The 27,653-nt window shown below is 47.3% G+C and overlaps 1 protein-coding gene across 1 annotated transcript in view; it reads right to left on the bottom strand.

Annotated features, from left to right (window-relative positions):
- Window positions 1–8,784: 8,784 nt before the first annotated feature.
- The window catches only part of LOC137562598 (uncharacterized), a 62,326-nt gene continuing 43,457 nt past the window's right edge, over window positions 8,785–27,653 (bottom strand). Inside the window, exons 6-8 of the mRNA XM_068274102.1 lie at window positions 26,536–27,376; window positions 15,753–15,933; window positions 8,785–10,989 (exon numbers count right to left, since the gene is read on the bottom strand). Coding sequence (XP_068130203.1) covers window positions 10,792–10,989; window positions 15,753–15,933; window positions 26,536–27,376 — 1,220 coding nt within the window. The 3' untranslated portion in view covers window positions 8,785–10,791. The remainder of the gene's footprint in view (window positions 10,990–15,752; window positions 15,934–26,535; window positions 27,377–27,653) is intronic.

Raw genomic sequence — 27,653 nt, 5'->3', positions numbered from 1 at the left:
TTCGGCGCTCTGCGCCTTCGTCAGATGACCATGGAGTGCTTCATCTTTTCTAGATTTGTTTCCCCTTGCCAATTGTGATTGGAGCAGCACAGTGCATTGGGAAAAAGGAAAATCGTCATTTGTAGCAGCCGGTTATCATCAGGACAGGAGCGCAAGGTTTTTTGGGATATTTCTCAGACTCCACAACCCCCGATCACTGTTACTGGTTGCAACAGGGGTCATTTATTAGACACTTTGATTGGCTTTGGGAACACATGTTCCCATTCAGGCCCGTACTGACCCACCGAACTGCCGATGGAAAGATCGGTGGGCCCCGCCTGCTGGGGGCCCCAGAGCGGGCACAGCGCAGGAAGGGGGGAAATTGGGCACACAGAGCGGCGGGGAGGGAAGCTTCCCCCCCTCCCTCACCTAGGGGCCCCCCTTCCGCGCTCCCCCTTCCGCACTCCCCCTCCCTCCAAAATTGCAGCCAGCGGCAGCTAATGAGAAATAGCTTTATCTGCATGATGAGATGAGATCCATCGCTCTGTGTGCCGCTGGCTGGTCTGGTCTCCTGCAATGCACTGTGTCCAATCACGCTCTCGCACTACTTCCCGTGAGAGCTTGATTGGACACAGTGCATTGCAGGAGACCAGACCAGCCAGCGGCACGCAGAGCGATGGATCTTCTCATCTCATCATGCCGGTAAGCTATTCCCCGCTCGCTGCCGCTGGCTGCAATTTTGGAGGGAGGGGGAGTGCGGAAAGGGGAGCGCGGAAGGGGGGCCCCTAGGTGAGGGAGGGGGGGAAGCTTCAACCCTCCCCGCCGCTCTGTGTGCCCACTGTCCCCCCTTCCAAGCTGGGGCGGGGACTTAGACCTGGCTGCTGCCTACCTAACTGGGGACACCTGTGACCTGCCTACCTTAACGTGGGGGGGCTCCAGGTGAGGGAGGGGAGTCCCTCTGTGCCCATTGCACCCCCTTTCAGCATGGGGGCCCCCATTAACTGGGGACCTGCCTTTGTGGGGATATCTGCCGCCAATCTAATTGTATTTTGCGGGGATATCTGCCGCCAATCTATTTGCATTTTGTGGGGATATCTGCTGCCAATCTAATTGCATTTTGTGGGGATATCTGCCACCAATCGGATTGTATTTTGTTTGGAAAAATGCCGCCAATTTGATTGCATTTTGTGGGAATATCTGCCGCCAATCTATTTGCATTTTGTGGGGATATCTGTCCCCAATCTATTTGCATTTTGTGGGGATATCTGCTGCCAATTTAATTGCATTTTGTGGGGAATCTGCCACCAATCTGATTGCATTTTGTCAGAAAATCTGCTGCCATTTGACTACTTGATAAGTTATCATGAGGCATGTAACTACTTGATTATTTTATCTAAAATGTATCTGGTCAGACCTAATCTCTGTGAATAACACCGCTACTTATTTTGTGTTTTTTTTTGTTTTTTTTAAAGTCTGCCCATGACTCATCATGAGCACGCCCATGTTCCAGTGCGTGGTGACACCCATTTATTTTTGCTGCGGCGTGGACATATCCCTATTGGAGACTGTCCTCAGAAGTGCTTACAATCTATTCCCTACCATAAACACATGCAAAATTTCGGGAGTACATGTGTATGTGAGCCCAAAATGGGGGGGGGGGGAGCAGGCTGAAACTTCCTCGGTGGGCCCTTAGTGTCCCAGTCCGACGACCCTGTTCCCATTCACCAATGGTGAATGTAAATACTCGTCCCGTGGGAGGGGGACAGGCTAAGAGTAATGAGTGGGGTGGGAAAGAGGAGGGAATATCACAGCAAACCTGCCTCTACCTTTATGCAAAAAGTGAGATTATTTAAGGTGTTATTATGGGGACTGGGGAACAAGGAGAGAAAAAGTACAGAGGTATGTGATTACAGTAAGAACCTACCCCTGGGCTTACCTTGGGTAGTCTTGCCTTGGGTCAGGTGTGTTTAACATCCTATAACTGTGAGAAAAAGTGGGAACCTTTCTACACCGTTAGCAGTACAGGAGCGTGAGGTCCATTTTCTATAATTATGTTCCACATGCCACCAAAGGGTGAGATCTGTTTATACCAACACAGCTGTGTTAGCAAATACAGGCCACCAGTGGCGTAGCAATAGGGGGTCTAGAGGTAGCAACCGCATTGGGGCCCTTGGACTAGAGGGGCCCTGAGGGGCCCACCCTCAACCACAGTATTAGCTGTTTATTGGTCCTGTGCTGGTAATGATCACTACCATAGATGCTTTGAATAGTAGTAAACATTAACAAGCTGTTCCCCATCCCCTTCTTGCACCTCTGACATTGTGGTTGTCCTTGGCAGGTTTTGGTGCGCCATATCAATTGTTATGTATATAGTGCTTGGGGGGCCCTAATGCAAAACTTGCACTGGGGCCCACAGCTTCTTAGCTACGTCACTGCAGGCCACATTGCAGATCAGTCTGTAGGACACCTAAGTACGGTTTACTGAGAGTTGTTATGTACTGCATATACTGCAGTATGCAGAAAGGCCACTAGGTGGCATTGTAGACAATTATATTTTACTGTTTGTCTATATTGCTGGTTTTGTTTGGTTGTGTCATTTATAATCATTATTTAGTATTTATATAATGCCAACATCTTCTGCAGCGCTGTACAGAGTATATTGTCTTGTCACATAACTGTACCTCTGAGGGGCTCACAATCTAGTCCCTACCATAGTCCTATGTCTATGTATGTATCATGTAGTGTATGAATCGTAGTCTAGAGCCAGTTTAGAGGAAAGCCAATTAACGTATCTGTATGTTTTTGGGGTGTGGGAGGAAATCAGTGTCTGGAGGAAATCAGTGTCTGGAGGAAACCCACGCAGACACGGGGAGAACATACAAACTACAAACTCCTTGCAGATAGTGGCTGGGATTTGAACCAGGTCCCAATGCTGCAAGGATATAGCTCCCAACTGTCCCTCTTTGGGAGCCCTGTCCCTCTTTTTCCCTCATTTGCCCCTCTTTCAGGACTCATGTACAGATCTATGTAAATATATATATTATTTTTCTACTGAAAAAATGTGTTTGACTCAAAACTTTTTTTTCCATCCTTTAAATTGATATATTTCTCAGGGCTCGTTTCCACTATCGCGAATCCGCATGCGTCCAACGCATGCGGATTCGCACATGTAATGCAAGTGGATGGGCCTGTTTCCACTGTAGAGTTGTTGAGGTGCGTTTTTTTCAACGGTGAAAAAACGCACAAAAGAGCCGCAGAATTCGCCTGCGAGTGGAATGCATGCAAATCGCATGCAATGTATTTAATAGGGAAATCGCATGCGGTTTCCCCATGCGTTTTTTGCCGCGAATTCGCATAGGTACGTATGTAAATTCACACAGGCAGTGACATGGTTAAAATCGCATATACCCTCACCTATGCGAATTTGCATGCGAATTCGCGGCAAAAAACGCATGGGGATTCGCATCCGCATGCGATTTCATCAGCGGTGGAATCCAGGCGATTCTGCACCGCAATAGTGGAAACGAGCCCTTATTTTCAAATGTTACTATGAAGAAAAATGCTCCAGGATAGAAAGGACCAGTGTGGTTTGAATTATAAAACAACATATTTTTCCTATGAAATCTTTATAGTATGTGTGATTAGGGGTGTGACTGGACATGGTTGGGGTGTAGCTTATGTTTCCCTCTTTCTGATCTCAAAAAGTTGGGAGGTATGCAAGGAGAGAATGCTAGCCTTTATGCATTATTACATCATGCTCTCCTTTATGAAAGTTGGTGTTTGCTGGGTAACCCCTACTGTGAATTACATCATCTCAAGTACCCCCTGACACATAAACTGTATATATGTTAGGAGTGCACAATATTTCTGTATAAATCCTTTTCAAATATTCCTTCATGTTCTCAATTAATTAAAAATGCATATACAGGCTTATTTGATTTTTTTTTATATCCCAAATAGTTCTAGACTTCCTATAATAAGTGCAAGTACCCCCTGAAACCAGCCCAAGTACCGCCAGGGCCAGACGTACCACCTGCTGAGAGCCTAGGCTGCAGTGTGCGACTGGTAAAGCACTGCATTGCCCCTTCTAATGTATGACCTATTAAAATGGAACTAAACTCAGATCTTCCTCTCAAGCTCTAAGGCCTAGTGCACACCAGAGCGGTTCGGCTGCAGTTTGCGATCCGCTTGCGGGTGCGGATCCGCTAGGGTAATGTATTTCAATGGGCTGGTGCACACCAGAGCGGGAGGCGTTTTGCAGAAACGCATACTCCCGGGCTGCTGCAGATTTTGGATTGCGGATGCGTTTCTGCCTCAATGTTAAATATAGGAAAAACGCAAACAGCTCTGAAAAACGGCACTTCAGAGCGGTTTTGCAGGAGTATTTGTTAAAGTAGCTGTTCAGTAACAGCTTTACTGTAACAATACATGAAATCTACTATACCAAAACCGGGAGACAAAACCGCAAAACGCTAGCTGAAACGCTACAGAAAAATAAGAAAAAGCGTTTCAAAATCTGCTAGCATTTTGCGGATCTGCTAGAGGTTTTTGGTGTGCACCAGGCCTAAAAGATCATTAGCCACAGCATGATAACCTTTATGTCAATAAAATTACAATTTATAGAAAACTTAAAAAAGAAACAAAAAACACTGCAGTTTAAACTTGGATTCACTTTCCAGGGTGCGCTGAAACGGTTAAGGCTCAGTGTAACTGTATGAGGAGTGAGCTGTGGCAGAGCTCCTGCAGTCTGTTCACAGCTTTTGATAAGAACTAATAAGGCTCTTTGGGGTCGATGCATGAAAAATACCATATTCAGGGCCCGTTCACATTGCATTCTGTTCGCTTTAGCGTTCACATTAGGCGGTTTTTGAGGAGTTTCTTTTTTCCTCCCAGCAGTCAGGTGGGCGCTGCTGTTTTTGTACAGCGCTTCAATAAGCGCTTTTGCAGAGCGATTCCGATCTTTCACTCCCTGACGTCAGTCAGGAAGTGAACTCTTTGAGCCGGAAAAGAATTAATACAATGTATTTATTCTTAAAAACGCAATCACTGCACAAAGCCATTTTTTGAGCGTTTTGCGTTTTTCATATACCTTCCATTGAGGCGAAATCGCCTCAAAAATGGTACAGGCAGCGCTTTGCTGAGCGGATCGGAAACGAACCGCTCAGCTGTGAACTCTCTCATAGGGAGTCATTGCACAAGCGCTTTCAGAGCGATTTTGAAAATCGCCACCGCTTAAGAAAATAAAAAAACGCCCCTAGTGTGAACAGGCCCTCAAGCAGTACGGGTTAAAGCTAGCGAGGTGAAGCAGTGTGGGCTTTTGTTAGAGGGGCACTACAGTGAAAAACTGTAAAATGTAAAATATGTGCAAACATATCCAAATAAGAAGTATGTTTTTTCCAGAGTAAAATGAGCCATAAATTACTTTTCTCCTATGTTGCTGTCACTTACAGTAGGTAGTAGAAATCTGACAGAAGAGACAGGTTTTGGACTAGTCCATCTCTTTATAGGGTATTCTCAGGCATTTATTTATTTTCAAAAGCACTTAGTGAATGGCAGTTGCTCTGTCCAACTGCCACAAAACTGTGTAGGGAGCAGGGAAGCTGGCCAGCATCATTGTGTAACCTTTTCGGGACCACGTGCATTAGATTCTACGCCGCACTTGTGGCTGTTCTAGCCTGATGCGGCGTAGAATCTACGCCGTCCCGCAATTTCCGCTCCCGACGCGATCGTGCGCACCCGGAGGGGGAGATTAAGCTGTCATATGACAGCCGACATCTCCCCCGAGTGATCAGCAGCCATCGCGTATGGCTGCTGATCACGTGATCACTACGATCGCCATCGGATCGCAGTGATCACATTGACAGTGGCGGCGGCAGGGGGGAAAAGAAGAGGATCCACTCACCTCCCTGCCGTTACCGCGACGATCGGCACCCCCCTCCGCTCTGGCCGGCATCTCACGGAGCGTCTGACGTCAGCACCGGGTCCCGGCTTGATGACGTCATCAAGCCGCGACCCGGAACTGATTGTCAGACAGAACGGAGATGCCAGCCAGAGAAGAGGGTCCCGTGGGGCTCATCGCTGGAGCCTGGAAGGTAAGTGAAGGCTGCTGGCAGAAGGGGGGGCCCAGGCCACCATGGGGGGAAACAAATCCTGGCAGCCACAGACGGGATCCGGCCGCCTGACCCCCCCAAACGCGCGCACCCCCTTCCCGCGCAAAATGCCTGGTCCTTAAGGGGGGGGTAGGTGGCCGGTCCCGAAAAGGTTAAATCCTTTTTAGGGAATATATAAAGAATAAAAGCCTTTGCTGAGAATCCCCTATGAAGAGATGGACTAGCCCAAAACCTGTCGCTTCTGTCAGATTTCTACTACCTACTGTAAGTGACAGCAACATAGGAGAAAAGTAATTTATGGCTCATTTTACGCTGGAAAAAAATATACTTCTTATTTGTATATGTTTGCACATATTTTAAATTACAATTTTTTTGCCATAGTGCCCCTTTAATGAGCGCACTCTATGTGCAGTTCCATCAGCGTAGCTCACGCTCGTCACTTCCACGCAGTCTTTCCTAATACTGCGCGGTGGCTCCGTAGCGCGACACTTCAGTAGCACAGCATTACTATGTTAGTTATTGTAGTAGTGCCCACGCTACTGAAGGAACTCAGTTGCGTTCCAAGGCCATCGCGCTGCATTAGGAAGAGTTACACGGAAGTGAAGAGCGCACCCTATGCTGACAGCACTGTGCGTAGCGTGCGCTCGTTAGCAATAACACGTGATTCTTCACCTCTCAAGTTTCAACCCGCGCTGCTTGAGCACAGTATTTTTCATGAATCAACCCCTTTGAACTGGCTAAACAAACACAGAACACAGAGAAGGGAATTTCTTCAGCAACCATATATGGGAAAAAGACTAATCACTTTGTGCTGTGCAAAAGTTCGGGTGCGCTTTACTCCCACAATATAACTCTGGTAACTAGGATGAGATTAAAGCTAAGAACTCACATGCGACCACTGTCACACGGCTGGGATTGGGAATGTTTGGGGATTATGCTGTATAGTCAGTAGCCTCTAAGAGGAGGAGGAGGGGGAGAGTGGAGGAACGATGAACAGCGCACAACACAACAGGAAGGGTAAGGAGGGTAAACAATAGTATCAGGTAGCGTTCGGCCTAGATGATCCAGTAAGTCGGATCTCTTGTCAACGCATCAGGGAGGGCCGTGGACTGCTGTATCCACTAGATTATTGACAAACGTGGTCTTTAGTGGCAGAGTACAGTATGCTCTCTATGGTTACAGGAAGGGGTGGTACATGCAGTACATGGAGATCAGAGTACAGTATGCTCTCTATGGTTACAGGAAGGGGTGGTACATGCAGTACATGGAGATCAGAGTACAGTATGCACTCTATGGTTACAGGAGGGGTGGTACATGCAGTATATGGAGATCAGAGTACAGCATGCTCTCTATGGTTACAGGAAGGGGTGGTACATGCAGTACGCTCTCTCTATGGTTACAGGAAGGGGTGGTACATGCAGTACGCTCTCTCTATGGTTACAGGAAGGGGTGGTACATGCAGTACATGGAGATCAGAGTACAGTATGCTCTCTATGGTTACAGGAAGGGGTGGTACATGCAGTATATGGAGATCAGAGTACAGTATGCTCTCTATGGTTACAGGAAGGGGTGGTACATGGAGATCAGAGTACAGTATGCGCTCTATGGTTACAGGAAGGGGTGGTAAATGCAGTATATGGAGATCAGAGTACAGTATGCTCTCTATGGTTACAGGAAGGGGTGGTACATGCAGTATATGGAGATCAGAGTACAGTACGCTCTCTATGGTTACAGGAAGGGATTGTGCATGCAGTACATGCAGATCAGAGTGCAATATGCTCTCTATGGTTACAGGAAGGGGTGGTACATGCAGTATATGGAGATCAGAGTACAGTATGCTCTCTATGGTTACAGGAAGGGGTGGTACATGCAGTACGCTCTCTCTATGGTTACAGGAAGGGGTGGTACATGCAGTACGCTCTCTCTATGGTTACAGGAAGGGGTGGTACATGCAGTACGCTCTCTCTATGGTTACAGGAAGGGGTGGTACATGCAGTACATGGAGATCAGAGTACAGTATGCTCTCTATGGTTACAGGAAGGGGTGGTACATGCAGTACATGGAGATCAGAGTACAGTATGCGCTCTATGGTTACAGGAAGGGGTAGTAAATGCAGTATATGGAGATCAGAGTACAGTATGCTCTCTATGGTTACAGGAAGGGGTGGTGCATGCAGTATATGGAGATCAGAGTACAGTATGCTCTCTATGGTTACAGGAAGGGGTGGTACATGCAGTATATGGAGATCAGAGTACAGTATGCTCTCTATGGTTACAGGAAGGGGTGGTACATGCAGGATATGGAAATCAGAGTACAATATGCTCTCTATGGTTAAAGGAAGGGGTGGTACATGCAGTATGCTCTAGCTGTCGCTTTGCGCATAGATGCCCATATGTGGATTCGCAGTCTATGAACCGACTAGCCGAGAGGAGCGTTCTGACTCCAAAGGATTCACCACACACATACAGTTCAAATGCTTGCCACCATGTGCGAGTCAGCGCACGACTGTAACTATATTAACACACTGAGAACACTTTAACTTAACCCTTAGCAGTATGCAGGGATCGGCTCCAGATCTGTCTATCTGTGCCCAATTCAAGCATACGGGTTGGAGATACAAGATACTACAGAACACAAGGTAACGCTTTTGGAGGAGTAAGTACGATTGTGTATGTTCAGGAACAGGTCATAACCGTTACGATTTTTAAACGTTTTAATAACAAAAATGCATTATACACATTTATATACACTAATTAACATATAAACACAAAGCTGAAATAAAAGGGAAATAATGGTGATGGTTACCTAGCTTAGCAGTCCTGGTGGGGGTATTGAAAGAAATAAAGTCCAGTTGAAATACAGGCATTGGTATCAGAGTCCATGAAACAAAGCATGTTATGGTGGTCCGTGTACTCTGGTCTCCTGGAGCAAATGCAGGCATTGGTATCAGAGTCCATGAAACAAAGCATGTTATGGTGGTCCATGTGCTCTGGTCTCCTGGAGCAAATGCAGGCATTGATATCAGAGTCCATGAAACAAAGCATGTTATGGTAGTCCATGTGCTCTGATCTGCTGGAGCAAATGCAGGCATTGGTATCAGAGTCCATGAAACAAAGCATGTTATGGTAGTCCATGTGCTCTGATCTGCTGGAGCAAATGCAGGCATTGGTATCAGAGTCCATGAAACAAAGCATGTTATGGTGGTCCATGTACTCTGGTCTCCTGGAGCAAATGCAGGCATTGGTATCAGAGTCCATGAAACAAAGCATGTTATGGTGGTCCATGTGCTCTGATCTCCTGGAGCACATGTGTGTGAAGATCTTTAGTTGATGGAATTTTGGAGACTCGGTCGGTTCTGCCCGAACTTTTATACCATCTGAGTTTTGGGGCTGGCTTTAGTAAAACCTTGGCGGTTTTTACCTCCCGCGGAGTAGGATAGGCAGCAGTTTGTACAGGCACAGAATGACATGCAGTATGGGGATCAGAGTACAGTATGATCTCTATGGTTACAGAAAGGGGTGGTGCATGCAGTACATGGAGATCAGAGTACAGTATGCTCTCTATGGTTACAGGAAGGGATGATACATGCAGTATATGGGGATCAAAGTACAGTATGCTCTCTATGGTTACAGGAAGGGGTGGTACATGCAGTACATGGAGATCAGAGTACAGTATGATCTCTATGGTTACAGGAAGGGGTGGTGCATGCAGTACATGGAGATCAGAGTACAGTATGCTCTCTATGGTTACAGGAAGGGATGATACATACAGTATATGGAGATCAGAGTACAGTATGATCTCTATGGTTACAGGAAGGGGGTGGTACATGCAGTATATGGGGATCAGGGTACAGTATGCTCTCTATGGTTACAGGAAGGGGTGGTGCATGCAGTACATGGAGATCAGAGTACAGTATGCTCTCTATGGTTACAGGAAGGGGTGGTGCATGCAGTACATGGAGATCAGAATACAGTATGATCTCTATGGTTACAGGAAGGGATGATACATACAGTATATGGGGATCAGAGTACAGTATGATCTCTATGGTTACAGGAAGGGGTGGTGCATGCAGTACATGGAGATCAGGGTACAGTATGCTCTCTATGGTTACAAGAAGGGATGATACATACAGTATATGGGGATCAGAGTACAGTATGATCTCTATGGTTACAAGAAGGGGTGGTACATGCAGTATATGGGGATCAGAGAACAGTATGCTCTCTATGGTTACAGGAAGGGGTGGTACATGCAGTATGCGCTCTATGGTTACAGGACGGAGTGGTACATGCAGTATATGGGGATCAGAGTACAGTATGCTCTCTATGGTTACAGGAAGAGATGGTACGTGCAGTATATGGAGATCAGAGTACAGTATGCTCTCTATGGTTACAGGAAGGGGTGGTACATGCAGTATGCTCTCTATGGTTACAGGAAGGGGTGGTACGTGCAGTATATGGAGATCAGAGTACAGTATGCTCTCTATGGTTACAGGAAGAGGTGGTACGTGCAGTATATGGAGATCAGAGTACAGTATGCTCTCTATGGTTACAGGAAGGGGTGGTACATGCAGTATGCTCTCTATGGTTACAGGAAGGGGTGGTACGTGCAGTATATGGAGATCAGAGTACAGTATGCTCTCTATGGTTACAGGAAGGGGTGGTACATGCAGTATGCTCTCTCTATCTCTGCTCTATCCATCCAATCAGACATTAACCGTTTCCACATGTAGGTCAAAGTAGCAAACCCCTTTCCACACCCCGGATATCGTAGTGGTGAAATTGAAGTGTGTGGTGACATTGGCATGGAAAGGAACCTCCACCACAGCTTTCTGCACAACAAACATTTCCTTCACTGCTTTTCGAGGGGGGACTCGTGACGGGAACGGTTCGGACAATTCCACCTGGAACACCAGAAAAAGAATAATCAGGAACACTGTAGGACAGAGTTACGATATTACAGGAAAAAAACAAAAAAAACAAAAACAAAAACAATATACAGTGGAGGAAATAATTATTTGACCCCTCGCCGATTTTGTAAGTTTGTCCAATGACAAAGAAATGAAAAGTCTCAGAACGGTATCATTTCAATGGTAGGTTTATTTTAACAGTGGCAGATAGCACATCAAAAGGAAAATCGAAAAAATAACCTTAAATAAAAGATAGCAACTGATTTGCATTTCATTGAGTGAAATAAGTTTTTGAACCTTCCAACAACAAAAGACTTAATACTTAGTGGAAAAACCCTTGTTTGTAAGCACAGAGGTCAAACGTTTCTTGTAATTGATGACCAAGTTTGCACACATTTTAGGAGGAATGTTGGTCCACTCCTCTTTGCAGATCATCTCTAAATCCCTAAGGTTTCGAGGCTGTCTCTGTGCAACTCTGAGCTTGAGCTCCCTCCATAGGTTTTCTATTGAATTAAGGTCCGGAGACTGACTAGGCCACTCCATGACCTTAATGTGCTTCTTCTTGAGCCACTCCTTTGTTGCCTTTGCTGTATGTTTTGGGTCATTGTCGTGCTGGAACACCCATCCACGACCCATTTTCAGTTTCCTGGCAGAGGGAAGGAGGTTGTCGTTCAGGATTTCACGATACATGGCTCCGTCCATTTTCCCGTTAATGCGATTAAGTTGTCCTGTGCCCTTAGCAGAAAAACACTCCCAAAGCAAAATGTTTCCACCCCCATGCTTGACGGTGGGGACGGTGTTTTGGGGGTCATAGGCAGCATTTTTCTTCCTCCAAACACATTGAGTTGAGTTAATGCCAAAGAGCTCTATTTTGGTCTCATCAGACCACAGCACCTTCTCCCAGTCACTCACAGAATCATTCAGGTGTTCATTGGCAAACTTCAGACGGGCCTGCGCATGTGCCTTCTTGAGCAGGGGGACCTTGCGAGCCCTGCAGGATTTTAATCCATTGCGGTGTAATGTTTTTCCAATGGTTTTCTTGGTGACTGTGGTCCCTGCTAATTTGAGGTCATTCACTAACTCCTCCCGTGTAGTTCTAGGATGCTTTTTCACCTTTCTCAGAATCATTGACACCCCACGAGGTGAGATCTTGCGTGGAGCCCCAGAGCGAGATCGATTGATGGTCATTTTGTGCTCCTTCCATTTTTAAACAATCGCACCAACAGTTGTCACCTTCTCTCCCAGCTTCTTGCTAATGGTTTTGTAGCCCATTCCAGCCTTGTGCAGGTCTACATTTTTGTCTCTGATATCCTTGGAAAGCTCTTTGGTCTTTCCCATGTTGGAGAGTTTGGAGTCTGCTTGATTGATTGATTCTGTGAACAAGTGTCTTTTATACAGGTGACTAGTTAAGACAGGTGTCCTTAATGAGGGTGACTAATTGAGTAGAAGTGTCTAACCACTCTGTGGGAGCCAGAACTCTTAAGGTGGCCATACACTGGCCCGATTCCCGGCCGTTTCGACAGCAGATTCGATCCTGGGATCGAATCTGCTGCCAATCGTTCGCGGTAAACGCCGCCGACGATCCGATTTCCTCCCGAAATCGGATCGGTCCGTCGATCGCGCCGTGCGGGAAATTACCCTCGATCGCCCGCGGGTAAAGTGCGCGTCGCTAGCGGCGGCCGATCCGATGAAAAATACATTACCTGATGCAGGCTCCCGGGCGTCTTCTCCGCATCTTCTCAGCGCTGCACCCGCTCCATCCCGGCGCTTCCTGGGTCACTGCAGTGACCCAGGAAGTTCAAATAGAGGGCGCTCCATTTGAACTTCCTGGTCACGGAGTGACACAGGAAGCGCCGAGATGGAGCAAGAACAGAGCGGTGCAGCGTGGAGAAGATGCCCGGGAGCCAGCGTCAGGTAATGTATGCGCGGGGGGAGGACAGGCGGCAGGAGCAGCTGAACAGATTGTGATCGGTTTCAGGCTGAAATCGATTCACAATCTGTTTGCAGTAAAGGCAGCCATACGATCCCTATCTGATCAGATTCGATCAGATAGGGATCTGTCAGCTGGTCGATCTGATGGCACATCGACCAGTGTATGGCTGCCTTTAATGGTTGGTAGGGGTTCAAAAACTTATTTCACTCAATGAAATGCAAATCAGTTGCTATCTTTTATTTAAGGTTATTTTTTCGATTTTCCTTTTGATGTGCTATCTGCCACTGTTAAAATAAACCTACCATTGAAATGATACTGTTCTGAGACTTTTCATTTCTTTGTCATTGAACAAACTTACAAAATCAGTGAGGGGGTCAAATAATTATTTCCTCCACTGTATATATATATATATATATAATATATATATATATATATATATATATATATATATATATATATATATATATATATATATAATAGCTGATGACCTGGCATTACCCCGGTATGTATTTGGCTGGTGTTGACTCTGCCCACTTTTTTATCCAATTACTCAATGACCAAGTTTGTGAGCTTAGTGGTCTTCGACATCAATAATTTGCATTGGAATGAAACAAATCTAATTGGCTGTTTGTGGCTCCACCCCCTTTCTGAAGTTAAAAGCTAGTCACCCAATGATCAACTGTACCAGGTTTGAGGCTTGTGCCATTAACAGTGCAAGAATGGCAGCAATGTAAATATTCCCCTTGAAAATCAATAGGTGAATTTTGATTGGCTTTTGTATTGATACCAAAGACCGTAAAGCTTACAAAATTGAGTAATTGAGTAATTGTGTGTTAGGGTTAGAAAAAGTGTGCGCAACCAACACCAGACAAATACATAAGCGGCAAGGCTGCGTCATTAGTGGACGGAGACAAATACAAATGTCACTGGGAAAATGTAAACTGCAGCCATTCTTACACTGTTAATGGTAGGGTTCTCATACTTTGCAAAGTTGGTCACTGAGTGACTGGGATTAATATTCAGAAAGGTGGGAGGAGCCTACAAAAGCCAATCAAAAATCAGCTAGTAGTAAATATGTGGCACAGACTAGTCCCTGTGTCTTTGACCAATTCTATAATAAAACAGGTGATGATGTGTTTATCTGTAAGGGCGGGGATAGTGATGAGGATGGTGCTGGGGACACCATGGTTTTGAGTCCCACCCCTGAGGCAGACTAACATCTGAGAATCCACCAGCATGGTTATTCTATGGTGGCTGGATAGTGTAATGGTTAAGGGCTCTGCCTCTGACACAGGAGAGCTGAGATCGAATCTCAGCTCTGCCTGTTCAGTAAGCCAGCACCTATTCAGTAGGAGACCGTGGTCAAGTCTCACTAACACTGCTTCTGCCTATAGAGCACACCCTATTGGCTGCAGCTCTGGCGCTTTGAGCCCACCTGTGAGGATCTATGTGGTGATGATGATATGTACAGTAATATGCAGAACATAGCCGCCATATTGTATCTCGTGGAAGCCATATTTTTCATTTTTCTGACTGTATCATGTGTATGTCTGCTAAAGCCAGTCTGGCTTTGGGGGAAGCTGTGATTGTCTGTATGACAGGATATAGTACATTTGCATCTGAGGGGTGAACTCTTGTGAATAGTAGGAGCAGGAACTGCTTAACTGGTTTTCTAGCCTCTAATTAGGAGATGGCGAATTAGGCCAATAGCAGTCATGTCCCCACCTTTGATCTGCTAGGAAATACTGTCTCAGATGTGTTTGTCACCTGTAAACTGTGCCCCCAGAAAGGAAAGAGGTCATTAGATAACAACCTCCGCTTTTGTCCTGCATCCTGAAAAGGCGTTGCATTGCTTTGAACTTTGCATTCATGTAAACAGCTACCTGTTGACCAAACATACAATCCTGACTAACTGAGTCTGGGAACTTCAAAGGCTAACAGGAAACTCTGGTCAGCAAGGATGTGCTGTCACACCTGAGGAAATTGGATTATTCCTGGATCTGGACATTTGAGTGGCTATAAATCTGGCTATAAAACCCGAGCTAGGAATATCTAGAGTTGTAGTTCTTTGGAGATAGCAAAACGCTAGGACTAACCTGGTCTGACCAGAACCGCGTTCTCCTCGCAACACCGCTCAGATCTATATGCTGGTAACGTTTATTCCCATTTTATTTTAAGCAAACTGTCTTATTGTGTATCTTTGTAACTTTTATCCTTTGTAATTTTTACTTTGTTTTTGTAAATCTTTTGTATATATTATTTTCTGCATTGTTACACTTTTTTCTGGAATATTAAACCTTTATTTAAGAAGTTTGACTTCTGCTGTACTAAGCCAACGCTCATAGCCTAGAGAGAGTCTGCAGTGTAACTTGCGTTACAAGTTCAGTGCCTGATAGTGCCTTGCTACTGTACGATTGTATTGTGTGTGTGGCATCCCGTGTTTGGCCTAAGCGCAAAGCTGACCCAAATACGAAAACGCGGACTATGTGCAGATCACTCGACAGCAGAGTGGGAATCGTGAAATGTCTAGCAGCAGCTAGTGGTGGCAGTGAGAAGTGCTATGAGGGGCAACAGCCTTGTTGTATCTTAAATTAGGCTGCTCCCCGCTTGATCTGGTCAAACCCGCAGTCGGGAACCGTATCTGCAGGCGTGCCGCGGGGCACGCCTGCTGACACTGTCAGGAAAAAAGCACAATATAAATGTTCTGTGTCTTGTCTTGTCTCCAGCTGTGACATTTCCGCATCATAGTTCTGGATCTGTTCCCATCCTCACATGGCAGAGCCGGGGACACAAGCACAGGACTCCCAGCACTGAGACACGGTACCTTGTGTGTATTGGTCTTGGTCAGATCCCAGGTGTAAGTGGTGCTGCGGTCAATCCCAAACTCCTTAGATCTGGAGGTGATAACTGGAACTGCGCCTTTTACAACTGCCACGGCTCCCGCATCAAATATGAAGTTGTCATCTAGTGAGAAGGAGCTGGTGACCTCGTATGTCTTCTTCACCCTGGAGAAAGAGCGATTCTGATCAATACAACAATGCTAATGACTGATCATCATCCCTACACATCCCAACCGTTACAGCCCAATACTCCTGAAGGCTCAGCAATCATGTCTGCTGGAGTCCCATAACCACGGCTGTGGTGTTGGTACAAAAATCATCCAACTCCGACTTTATGAAACCACCAACTCTGACTCCAGGTACCCAAAATTGCTCCGACTCTTTAGGCTAACTTTTGCAAAGGCTATGGTTTTGGTTCAAAAATCATCCGATGAAAAAGAGCAACTCGTGTATTTTTGTCTACTAAAAAAATTTATGATTTTATATTGATTAGTTAATACATCTCTGTACTGGCATCCATGGACTACATCTCCCAGCATGCACTGTGGCGTGCACTACACTGCCAGGAAAATGAAAGTGAACATGGCGCACTGCATAAGGATGAGAGGCCAGAGACGCAGCACACCGTAGGTTACACCAACCCCCCCCCCCCCCCCCCCTCCACCATGGCACATTCTATTCAGAGCATCCCATTTTCGGAGATTCATTTTAAAATAATAATAATAATAATAGTGTCTTCTTAGGGACACTAAGAAGCACCTTGAAACACCTTTAGCCACGCCCCAGTTCCGCATGTGGTGCTCATTCATTTCACTGGGGGCTAGTTACCCCCTCCATTCCTGATATTGGTTGCCTTACTTGCCTAGTGCTTACTCCATCTTTCGGCAATCGGCAATATAGCTTCTCTGGTGCCTAGTGCTTTCCCACTCCTTCCCCAATATAGCTTCCCTGGTGCCAAGTGCTTTCCCCCTCCCACCCCCATGTAGCTCCCCTGGTGCCTAGTGCTTCCCCCTCCCACCCACATATAGCTTCCCTGGTGGTGCTTAGTGCTCCCCTGTGTTCCCATTCACCAATCTGTGTACTAAAGAGCGGGGACGTGAATGCGTGTGGGACTGCGCACAGCAGCGATCGCGTCGAGATACATATATCTACGTCCCTGGAGCTAAGATGAAGTCTCCAGGGGCATAGATATACTGTCACTACGACATTAAATGGTTAAAGTGTACCTAGGCTGAGTCGAAAGCAGTGGTGCTCAGCAGAGCTCGAATATTCGAGTAGCTCGAATATTCGAGCTCTTTTTCAGCTATTCGAGCTCGGTATTCGAGCTCCGAATAGCTGCAGCTATTCAAATGGGCTATTCGAGTAAACGCGAATAGCCCATTCACTATTCGAGCTATTCGAGCAAACGGCGCTATTCGAGCTCGAATACCGAGCTCGAATAGCGTCATAGCCCAGATTGATGTCCTTAGAGCCAATCAGAGGGCTCCCAGGCCCTCTGACGGCAGCCAATCACAGAAGGGGACCCTGGCCAGCCCCTACCCTATAAATAGCGGCCGCCATGTTCCGTTTCTCCGTCCTTGCCTGAGACTTGCATAGAGAGAGAGTTGCTCCTTTGTGCTTTGGCTTAGCAAGAGCTCTATTGTGGTCATTTACCTAGCGTTTTTGCTCACATACACCTCCTATACACACCTATATTGTTGTTAGTTAGATAGACATTGTATTTTAGTTAGTAGCTTTTGTGTTACATAGAGACAGGCCAGCTGCTGCAGGCAAGCTTACAGCTTTAGGCCTCAGGGCCTGCCTGTGTGGGCAGCTGTCCTCCTGTCCTCTGTTAGTTTATTTCTCATTAGTATTAGACAGTATTAGACAGTATTAGATAGTATTAGACAGTATTTCTGCTGTCCTTTACTACTTAGTGATTGTATTTTGTATTGTAGTTATATACTGTAACTGTACTAGGACACTCACTGTCACTGTTCATAGGCTACTAGCTCCTGCGTGTGCTTGCACTCACTGTCTGTGTACACACACTCTATTTCCTTCTGAATAGTTATATACTGTAACTGTACTAGGACACTCACTGTCACTGTTCATAGGCTACTAGCTCCTGCGTGTGCTTGCACTCACTGTCTGTGTACACACACTCTATTTCCTTCTGAATAGTTATATACTGTAACTGTACTAGGACACTCACTGACTGTCACTGTTCATAGGCTACTAGCTCCTGCGTGTGCGTGCACTCACTGTCTGTGTACTGTACACACACTCTATTTCCTTCTGAATAGTTATATACTGTAACTGTACTAGGACACTCACTGACTGTCACTGTTCATAGGCTACTAGCTCCTGCGTGTGCGTGCACTCACTGTCTGTGTACTGTACACACACTCTATTTCCTTCTGAATAGTTATATACTGTAACTGTACTAGGACACTCACTGACTGTCACTGTTCATAGGCTAGCTCCTGCGTGTGCGTGCACTCACTGTCTGTGTACTGTACACACACTCTATTTCCTTCTGAATAGTTATATACTGTAACTGTACTAGGACACTCACTGTCACTGTTCATAGGCTACTAGCTCCTGCGTGTGTGTGTGCACTCACTGTCTGTGTACTGTACACACACTCTATTTCCTTCTGATTACTGATTGATTATTGTAAATTCTACTTCCTGACAGTTACTACTTACTTACTGTAGTAGGGACACTCACTCAGTCACTGTTCATAGGCTAGCTCCTGCACGTGTGTGCGCGTGCGTGCACTCACTGTCTGTAGTGTACACACACTCTATTTCCTTGTGATTACTACTGATTATTGTAACTTCTAGTTGTACTTCCTGACTGTTACTACTTACTTACTGTACTAGGGACACTCACTCACTCTCTGTTCATAGGCCAGCTCCTGCGCGTGTTTGCGCGTGCGTGCACTCACTGTCTGTAGTGTACACACACTCTATTTCCTTGTGATTACTACTGATTATTGTAACTGCTAGTTGTACTTCCTGACTGTTACTACTTACTTACTGTACTAGGGAGTCGGGACACTCACTCAGTCACCTCACCCACCAACCCACTCCATTAAAGTACCCCACTTTTCACCCGCCCTTTTCAAAAACTTTTGGGTTTTACGCCCAAAACATCGAAGATGTCTGGAAGTGGCAGCCAGCGCGGTTTGGGCAAGGGGAAGGGCAGCAAGGGAATCAGGAGGAGAGGGAGCAGCATTGTGGCAAGCCGCGGGCGCGGCCGCGCCACCATGCACAGTTCCGCAGCAGCAGCAGCAGCGTCAGTGGCTAACATTCCTCCCATAGCCACTGGCCGTGGACGCCTTGGGCGCCGCCCAGCAGGAGCATCTGCAACTCATGCTGCAGAGACACAGCAGCAGCAGCAGCATGTAGCACCTGCTCCGATTTTCCTCCAGCCGGGTCGGAAACGTCCCATTGAGGAAAAGGATGCAGACACTGTGGTGCAACTGATGACGGAGGATGAGCAGCCCGCCATCAGCTCTGCATCCGAGGCCTCCACGCTCACCACCACCACCACCACCCCTGTTCGCAGCAGTCGCCCAGCAGGGCCTGGGGAGGAGGCCAGTTCACCGTCACAAGTTGGCGACCTGTCACTCAGCAGTATTTTTACCCTAGGCACCATCAGGGTATTGTCTGCTGTTGTTGGCGATTTGGAGGAGGAGATGCTGATGGGCACTTTGGGGGATGAGGGATTGGACAGCAAGACTGTGGCGACAGTCAAGCAGCCCATCCATCCATCAGGAGAGGATTTTGGGGGGTCATCATCCCAGCAGGACATGTTTCAGGAGGGGGAGGCTGATGATGACACGGTGACAGACAGAGACTGGGTGCCACCACCTCCAGGGGATGTCGTCCTCAGCAGCTCTGAGGAGGAGGAGGAGGATGCGCTTGTGGGCCTTGCAAGGAGGCGCATCATTGCAAGCATTGGCAGCAGTAGGCAGGTCCCACAGCCTGCTGGTGTCTCAGGCTCAGCAGCAGCAGCAGCAGCATCTGCCAGTACCACCACCAGCCGCACCCAAGCCCCCCCCTCAACCACCACAGGGAGACAGGCAGCAGCGGTTCCATGCCGTAGGGGGTCGTTTTTGTCACCAATCTGGCGTTTTTTCACCAAGCCCACAGTGTACAGCAAGTACGCCACTTGCAACCACTGTCAGCGGAAGTTGAGCAGAGGTGCAGACCCCTTAAAGTTCAGCACCAGCTCGCTCATCAACCACCTTGCTGCGAAACATTTCCACCAGCATGAGGAGTTCCAGAGGCTGAAGGCATCTGGTGCTGGCAGTGGCACCACACCCATCACTGCACAGCCTTCAGCAGCAGCAGCAGCAGCAACAGCAGCCACCCGCCCTCCTGCTCCTCCAGCAGCACCAGCAGGAGTGCGGAAACGCACTGCTCCTCCCCCCTCTGCAACTCCTGCCGCCGACACTGAGGCCTGTTCTGGCAGCCAGTCCTCAGTGGCCTCCTCTGCTGTGTCTGCTGATTCCCGTGCCAGCAAAAGGCCACGCCAGAGCCTTTTGAGCGAGTCCTTCCAGGGGGTGGTTAGGGCTCTGCCTCCCAGCAGCCGTCGCGTGCGGCAGCTGAACGGCTTGCTGGCACGGGCCATGTGCTCCCAACTCCTGCCGTACACGCTTGTGCAGGAGGGGAGCGACATGCGTGCGCTGCTTGCTTGTGCAGCCCCAGACTGGCAGCTCCCCAGCAGACACTTCTTCGCCCGCAAGGCCATTCCTGCACTGCACCGCTTTGTGATGGCCAATGTGGAGCGAGGGCTGGAGCACGCGGTTGGTGAAAGGGTCCACGTCACCATGGACTCCTGGAGCAGCCGCTTCGGGACAGGCCGCTACCTGTCTTTCACTGTCCACTGGGTCAGCTTGGTGGAAGGGGGTGAGGATGGGAGAGCAGCAGCGGGCACAGCAGCAGCAACACAGTGGGTGGTGCCCCCCCGCAGGGTCAGGGGAACTGCAGCAGGTTCCTCCGATCCTCTGCCATCCTCCGGCACACCTGGCCAAACCCCCCGCCTCAGCAGCAGCGTGAAGGCCCGCCACTGCCAAGCGCTGCTGCACTTGGTCAGCCTTGGGAAGACCAAGCTGACGGCAACCCATGTGTTGGCCAATCTCCAGGAGCAGGAGAGGATTTGGCTGACCCCCAGAGGCCTCAGAGTCGGAGAGGTGGTGGCCGACAATGGGGCCAATCTGGTTGCCGCAATAGACAGGGGAAACCTGACCCACATCCCCTGTCTTGCCCACGTGCTGAACCTGGTGGTGCAAAAGTTCTTGCGCACCTACCAGGGGATGGGCGAACTGCTGGAAACGGCAAGGAACGTTGTGCGTCACTTCCGGCGCTCGGCTGCAGCCTGTGCGAGCCTGGAAGACGTGCAAAAGGAGCTGGAGCTGCCACGCCATCGGCTGATCCTTGACGTTCCGACTCGCTGGAACTCCACCCTGGCGATGTTGGAGCGTCTGGTTGAACAGAAGCACGCTGTCAACCAGTACCTTGCCCTGGCCACTGTTTCCGCCGCTCAGAGAAGGGACAAGACCAGCAACATCCCGTCCATCGTCCCCGATGATGACTGGAGGCACATGCAGCAGGTGTGCTTAGTGCTGGCTCCCTTTCTGCAGGCCACTAACATGGTGAGCAGGGACCATGCTATGGTCTGCGAGTGGGTGCCCCTGGTTTGTCTGCTGAACAGGGCCTTCGATGCTTTGCTGGAACAGGGAGCGGCAGCCTTGGACCAGCAGGAGCAGCAAGCAGCTGCACAGTCCACCTCTGAGGGGGAGGAGGAGGAGGACTTGGTGGAGGTCCCTGACCTTGCTGCTGATGAGGGGGATCAGCACAGCGCAGCTGAGTTGGTGCGGGGGTGGAGAGAGGATGAGGCGGCAGAGGAGGAGGATGAGGAGGACAGCACTGCCGTCGATGTGCCAGCACACGTGGCCCGCCTCTTCCCAATGGCAGCGCACATGCTGGCGTGCCTGCGCAAGGACCCCAGGGTGATCCAGATGAAGCAGAGGGAGGACATCTGGATCAGCATGATGTTGGACCCACGCCTCAAGGGGAAGTTGAGCCAGTTCCTGCCGCCTGCAGGAGGAGACCCAGCGCAACAAATAAGGAGCTTGCAGCAGGCCCTTGTTGAGCGCTTGGAGGAAGCCTTCCCCCAGCCTTCCACCCCCACTGTCCAGCAGCCAGCACAGAGGCAGCAGCAGGTGCCTGCATCCAGCAGCAAGCGCCCCACAGACCTGCTGTCTCTCAGCCACGAGCTCTACAGGACTGTAGAGGCTCCGGCAGCAGTGACTAGAGAGGAGGTGCATGATGCAGCAGCATCCTCCTCCGGTCACAGCCAGCGCCTGACCCGCATGGTGGCTGACTACATGGGGTCCTACAGCGGGCTTGACAGCGATGCCCCTGTTGATCCCATGGAGTATTGGGTCAAGCGCCTGGAGATCTGGAGCGAGCTGGCGCAGTACGCCCTAGAAGTGCTGTCCTGCCCCCCTTCCAGCGTGCTGTCCGAGCGCTGCTTCAGTGCAGCTGGTGGCGTGGTCACTGAGAAACGCTCACGTCTGTCTCACAAGTCTGTGGACAGACTGACGTTTCTCAAGATGAACCAGGCGTGGGTGGAAGGCGAGTTCCTGGCCCCTGTTGTTGGCGAGAGGGGGACATGAACTGGCTAAGAACCATCGTTAATGTGCCTTACCACCCTTTACCACCTCCTGGCTCCTGCTCACTAAGCCAGCCTGGTTCAGTTTGACTATTACGTCGCCTGCAGCCACACATTTTACACATACAGTGGGCTGCTGTGTACTGCCCTTCTGCTGTCTGTCTGTGTTTCCCACTGCCAGGGTACACAGAATTACATTCTGCTGCCACTCTGCCACCAGCTAATACGTCAAACAATAGCTATATATCTGTGTAATTGGTTGTACAAACAAAACCAAAAAACCATTAAAAAAAAAAAAAAAAAGGTTTAATTTTTCTGAGGTGCCCGGGTTGAAAACTGTGTTGTCCCAGTTGTGTATTGGACACGATGTGGGCTGCACGACCGCTGTCTGGGACCTCCTGTTGTGTTTATTTACAGCCCTGGTATCACCGCTAGGTACCAGGGCTATTATGTCACGCTGCCTGCCTGCTGCCACACTCACACTACTCCTCCATTCCTCCTGCTGCTGCTGTCTGTCTGTGTTTCCCACTGCCAGGATACACAGAATTACCTTCTGCTGCCACCAGCTATTACGTCAAACAATAGCTATATATCTGTGTAATTGGTTGTACAAACAAAACCAAAAAACCATTAAAAAAAAAAAAAAAAGGTTTAATTTTTCTGAGGTGCCCGGGTTGAAAACTGTGTTGTCCCAGTTGTGTATTGGACACGATGTGGGCTGCACGACCGCTGTCTGGGACCTCCTGTTGTGTTTATTTACAGCCCTGGTATCACTGCTAGGTACCAGGGCTATTATGTCACGCTGCCTGCCTGCTGCCACACTCACACTCCTCCTCCATTCCTCCTGCTGCTGCTGTCTGTCTGTGTTTCCCACTGCCAGGGTACACAGAATTACCTTCTGCTGCCACACTGCCACCAGCTATTACGTCAAACAATAGCTATATATCTGTGTAATTGGTTGTACAAACAAAACCAAAAAAACATTAAAAAAAAAAAAAAGGTTTAATTTTTCTGAGGTGCCCGGGTTGAAAACTGTGTTGTCCCAGTTGTGTATTGGACATGATGTGGGCTGCACGACCGCTGTCTGGGACCTCCTGTTGTGTTTATTTACAGCCCTAGTATCACCGCTAGGTACCAGGGCTATTATGTCACGCTGCCTGCCTGCTGCCACACTCACACTACTCCTCCATTCCTCCTGCTGCTGCTGTCTGTCTGTGTTTCCCACTGCCAGGGTACACAGAATTACCTTCTGCTGCCACACTGCCACCAGCTATTACGCCAAACAATAGCTATATATCTGTGTAATTGGTTGTACAAACAAAACCAAAAAACCATTAAAAAAAAAAAAAAAAGGTTTAATTTTTCTGAGGTGCCCGGGTTGAAAACTGTGTTGTCCCAGTTGTGTATTGGACACGATGTGGGCTGCACGACCGCTGTCTGGGACCGCCTGTTGTGTTTATTTACAGCCCTGGTATCACCGCTAGGTACCAGGGCTATTATGTCACGCTGCCTGCCTGCTGCCACACTCACACTACTCCTCCATTCCTCCTGCTGCTGCTGTCTGTCTGTGTTTCCCACTGCCAGGGTACACAGAATTACCTTCTGCTGCCACACTGCCACCAGCTATTACGTCAAACAATAGCTATATATCTGTGTAATTGGTTGTACAAACAAAACCAAAAAACCATTAAAAAAAAAAAAAAGGTTTAATTTTTCTGAGGTGCCCGGGTTGAAAACTGTGTTGTCCCAGTTGTGTATTGAACACGATGTGGGCTGCACGACCGCTGTCTGGGACCTCCTGCCTGCTGTGTTTATTTACAGCCCTGGTATCACTGCTAGGTACCAGGGCTATTATGTCACGCTGCCTGCCTCATTGACTGCCTGCTGCCACACACTCATCCTCCTCCTCCTGCTGCTGAATTTACCTCCTGCTGTCTGTGTGTTTCCACTGCCAGGGAGCACATACAATGGCGCTTCCAACATGCGTGCGCCACCAGCTATTTGTTACGCTCAAAAATAGCTGCATTTCTTTAAAAAAAAAATTGAAAAGAGAAATAAGTGAAGAAGAAGACAATATAGAAGAAGATGAAGAAGATGAAGAAGAAGAAGATGAAGAAGAAGAAGAAGAAGAAGGAGAAGAAGAAGAAGATGAAGAAGAAGAAAATGAAGAAGAAGAAAAAGAAGATGAAGAAGATGAAGAAGAAGAAGAAGAAGATGAAAGAAGAAGAAGAAGAAGAAGAAGAAGAAGAAGAAGAAGAAGAAGAAGAAGAAGAAGAAGAAGAAGAAGAAGAAAAGAAGAAGAAGAAGAAGAAGAAGAGAAGAAAATGAAGAAGAAGAAAAAGAAGATGAAGAAGAAGAAGATGAAGAAGAAGAAGAAGAAAGAAGAAGAAGAAGAAGAAGAAGAAGAAGAAGAAGAAGAAGAAGAAGAAGAAGAAAGAAGGAAGAAGAAGAAGAAGAAGAAGAAGAAGAAGAAGAAGAAGAAGAAGAAGAAGAAGAAGAAGAAGAAGAAGAAGGAGAAGAAGAGAAGATGAAGAAGAAGATGAAGAGAGAAGAAGAAGAAGAAGAAGAAGAAGAAGAAGAAGAAGAAGAAGAAGAAGAAGAAGAAGAAGAAGAAGAAGAAGAAGAAGAAGAAGAAGAAGAAGAAGAAGAAGAAGAAGAAGAAGAAGAAGAAGAAGATGAAGAAGAAGAAATGAAGAAGAAGAAAAAGAAGATGAAAGAAGAAGAAGAAGAAGAAGAAGAAGAAGAAGAAGAAGAAGAAGAAGAAGAAGAAGAAGAAGAAGAAGAAGAAGAGAAGAAGAAGAAGAAGAAGAAGAAGAAGAAGAAGAAGAAGAAGAAGAAGAAGAAGAAGAAGAAGAAGAAGGAGAAGAAGAAGAAGAAGAAGAAGAAGAAGAAGAAGAAGAAGAAGAAGAAGAAGAGAAGAAGAAGAAGAAGAAGATGAAGAAGAAGATGAAGAAGAAGAAGATGAAGAAGATGAAGAAGATGAAGAAGAAGATGAAGAAGAAGAAGATGAAGATGAAGAAGAAGATGAAGAAGAAGAAGATGAAGAATAAGAAGATGATGATGAAGAAGATGAAGAAGATGATGATGAAGAAGATGAAGAAGAAGATGATGAAGAAGAAGAAGAAGAAGACAATATAGAAGAAGAAGAAGATATAGAAGAAGATATAGAAGAAGAAGATATAGAAGAAGAAGATATAGAAGAAGAAGAAGATAGAAGATAAAGAAGAAGAAGAAGAAGAAGAAGTATATACAGTACTGAACAAAATTCTGGACACAACTTCTCTTTTCACCTTTTTTTTTTTAAAGGAACATCCCCACATAATCACTTGCTGTTGTTACTTGGAAAAAAAGATGTTTCTTGCATCATTCACCCTCAAAACAAGTGTTGGAAGCTATTTAAGGCCAATTCGAATAGTCAGCTCGAATAATGAGCTCGAATACCGACTCGAATAGTGAGCTCGAAGTCCGAGGTCGAATCGAATAGTAAAAATTATTCGACTCGAATATTCGACTGACCTCGAATAATTTACTATTCGAATTCGACCAAACTCGAATTTTAAAAAGGGGTATTTGAGCATCACTAGTCGAAAGGGAGGAAATGATTTATCCTTACCTGGAGCTTCCTCCACCCCCTGTAGTCTGTAAGCTCTCTCCCTGTCCTCCTGGTCCCCTCGTTTCTGCAGCTTTCGGCCCCGTAAAGTCGTGGTTCTTGCTGCTCGCTCTCGCAACCGCAGGTCGGCAGCATTCTGCACATGCGCAATTTGATAACACTATAACTGCATTTACACAGAATACTTCCGCTCACGGGAGCGCGGTGGAGGAGGCCAGGCAGGAAACAGCATGTGTGCAATGGAGTGCAGACTGCACAGCAGCACAATGGAGGGGTCCAAGAGAACATTGAGGGAGCAGATGGACTGGAGGCAGCTCGAGGTAAGTAAAATCTTTCCTACCTTTCATCTGAAGTTTACTTTAAAAAAATAAAAATGCTCCAGTCCTCAGAACATCAGTGAGTTTTGAAGGACGCACATGATTAATCGGCCCTCAGAGCTCTCCGCCTACAGACAGTGCTGACTGTTTGGGCATTGTCTATCTACTTACACATAGGTGGTCTCCAGATCGATGCTGCTCCCCTTGTTGTTGTAGACTCTTTCCGCCACCACCTCATTACTGGCTGACAGAACTCTGCCGCGGTTAGCCAAGAACTCCAGACTGGTAATTCTCTGAATTTTGCGGTCCTGAATGAACATCAACACTGCATAGTTGTGGTAATCTACCCCCAGGCTCTTCACTCCCTGAATCCAGGTATTAACGTTGGTCATCATTGGGGGGCGGCCCATATACATCCTTCCACCCTCTTTGGAGACACACCAGAGGTTGCCATCGGGATCAAATGCCATGAAATGACTCAGGCTACTCCAGTTCCCAGAGCCAATGTTGTCGCTGGTTTGGGTCCATGGCTCATCTGCACTCGTAGGTGGCTCTTGTTTCAAAAGCTGACTTTCATCGGCCGCATAGAGGATCCCATTTCCATCAAAAAACAAAGCACTAAATGTTTCCCATGAATTGTCACCAATTTTATTGGTCTTCCAAGGTTCTAGCTTGTTGGTTGGTGGTGGGCCTTCGTAGAACTCCCCAAACGAGGTCACAGCATAGAGATGACCATTTGGGTGGAAAAAGATAGATTTGAACTGATCCCAGTTGTTTTTTCCGACTTGTTGAGCTTCATCAAACCAATTCTGCTTAAAGCTTGCAGGCACAGGTCCTCGGTAGAGATCTGCACCACGTACGACGTAGAGCAGCCCGTCGGGACTGTAGGCCACAAGCCCTGCGTCATCCATCCTCCCAAGCTTCATAGATCGTGCATGAAAGTTATCAGAAGGATTGGAAGGAGGCATTCCAACAAGAATCTCACTGTTGAAAAGGGCAAACAGTAGGAAGTCTAGGAAAGAGAACATCAAACATTCTCATGATATATCAAAAGATGGTCGGTGGTTATTGCTATTGCTTCTTTGACACAACAGCACATAACACTGAAAATACACACTTACAAACTACACAGTGCCATCTTGTGGCTATTTAACACACAGACAGTCTAAGCATGTAAGCATGTACTGTATAAACTTTAACATTAAGGTCATGGCATATCCAAAGCAATATAAACAAACCACCTTTGAAAACTAAATGCACCATATAAATGAGTGGCAGGTATCTGTGTA

The sequence above is a fragment of the Hyperolius riggenbachi genome, chromosome 1 (assembly GCF_040937935.1).
Source record: "Hyperolius riggenbachi isolate aHypRig1 chromosome 1, aHypRig1.pri, whole genome shotgun sequence".
Taxonomy (NCBI): domain Eukaryota; kingdom Metazoa; phylum Chordata; class Amphibia; order Anura; family Hyperoliidae; genus Hyperolius; species Hyperolius riggenbachi.
Note: the sequence above shows the minus strand (reverse complement) of the source record. Positions and strands in the feature narration are given on the sequence as shown.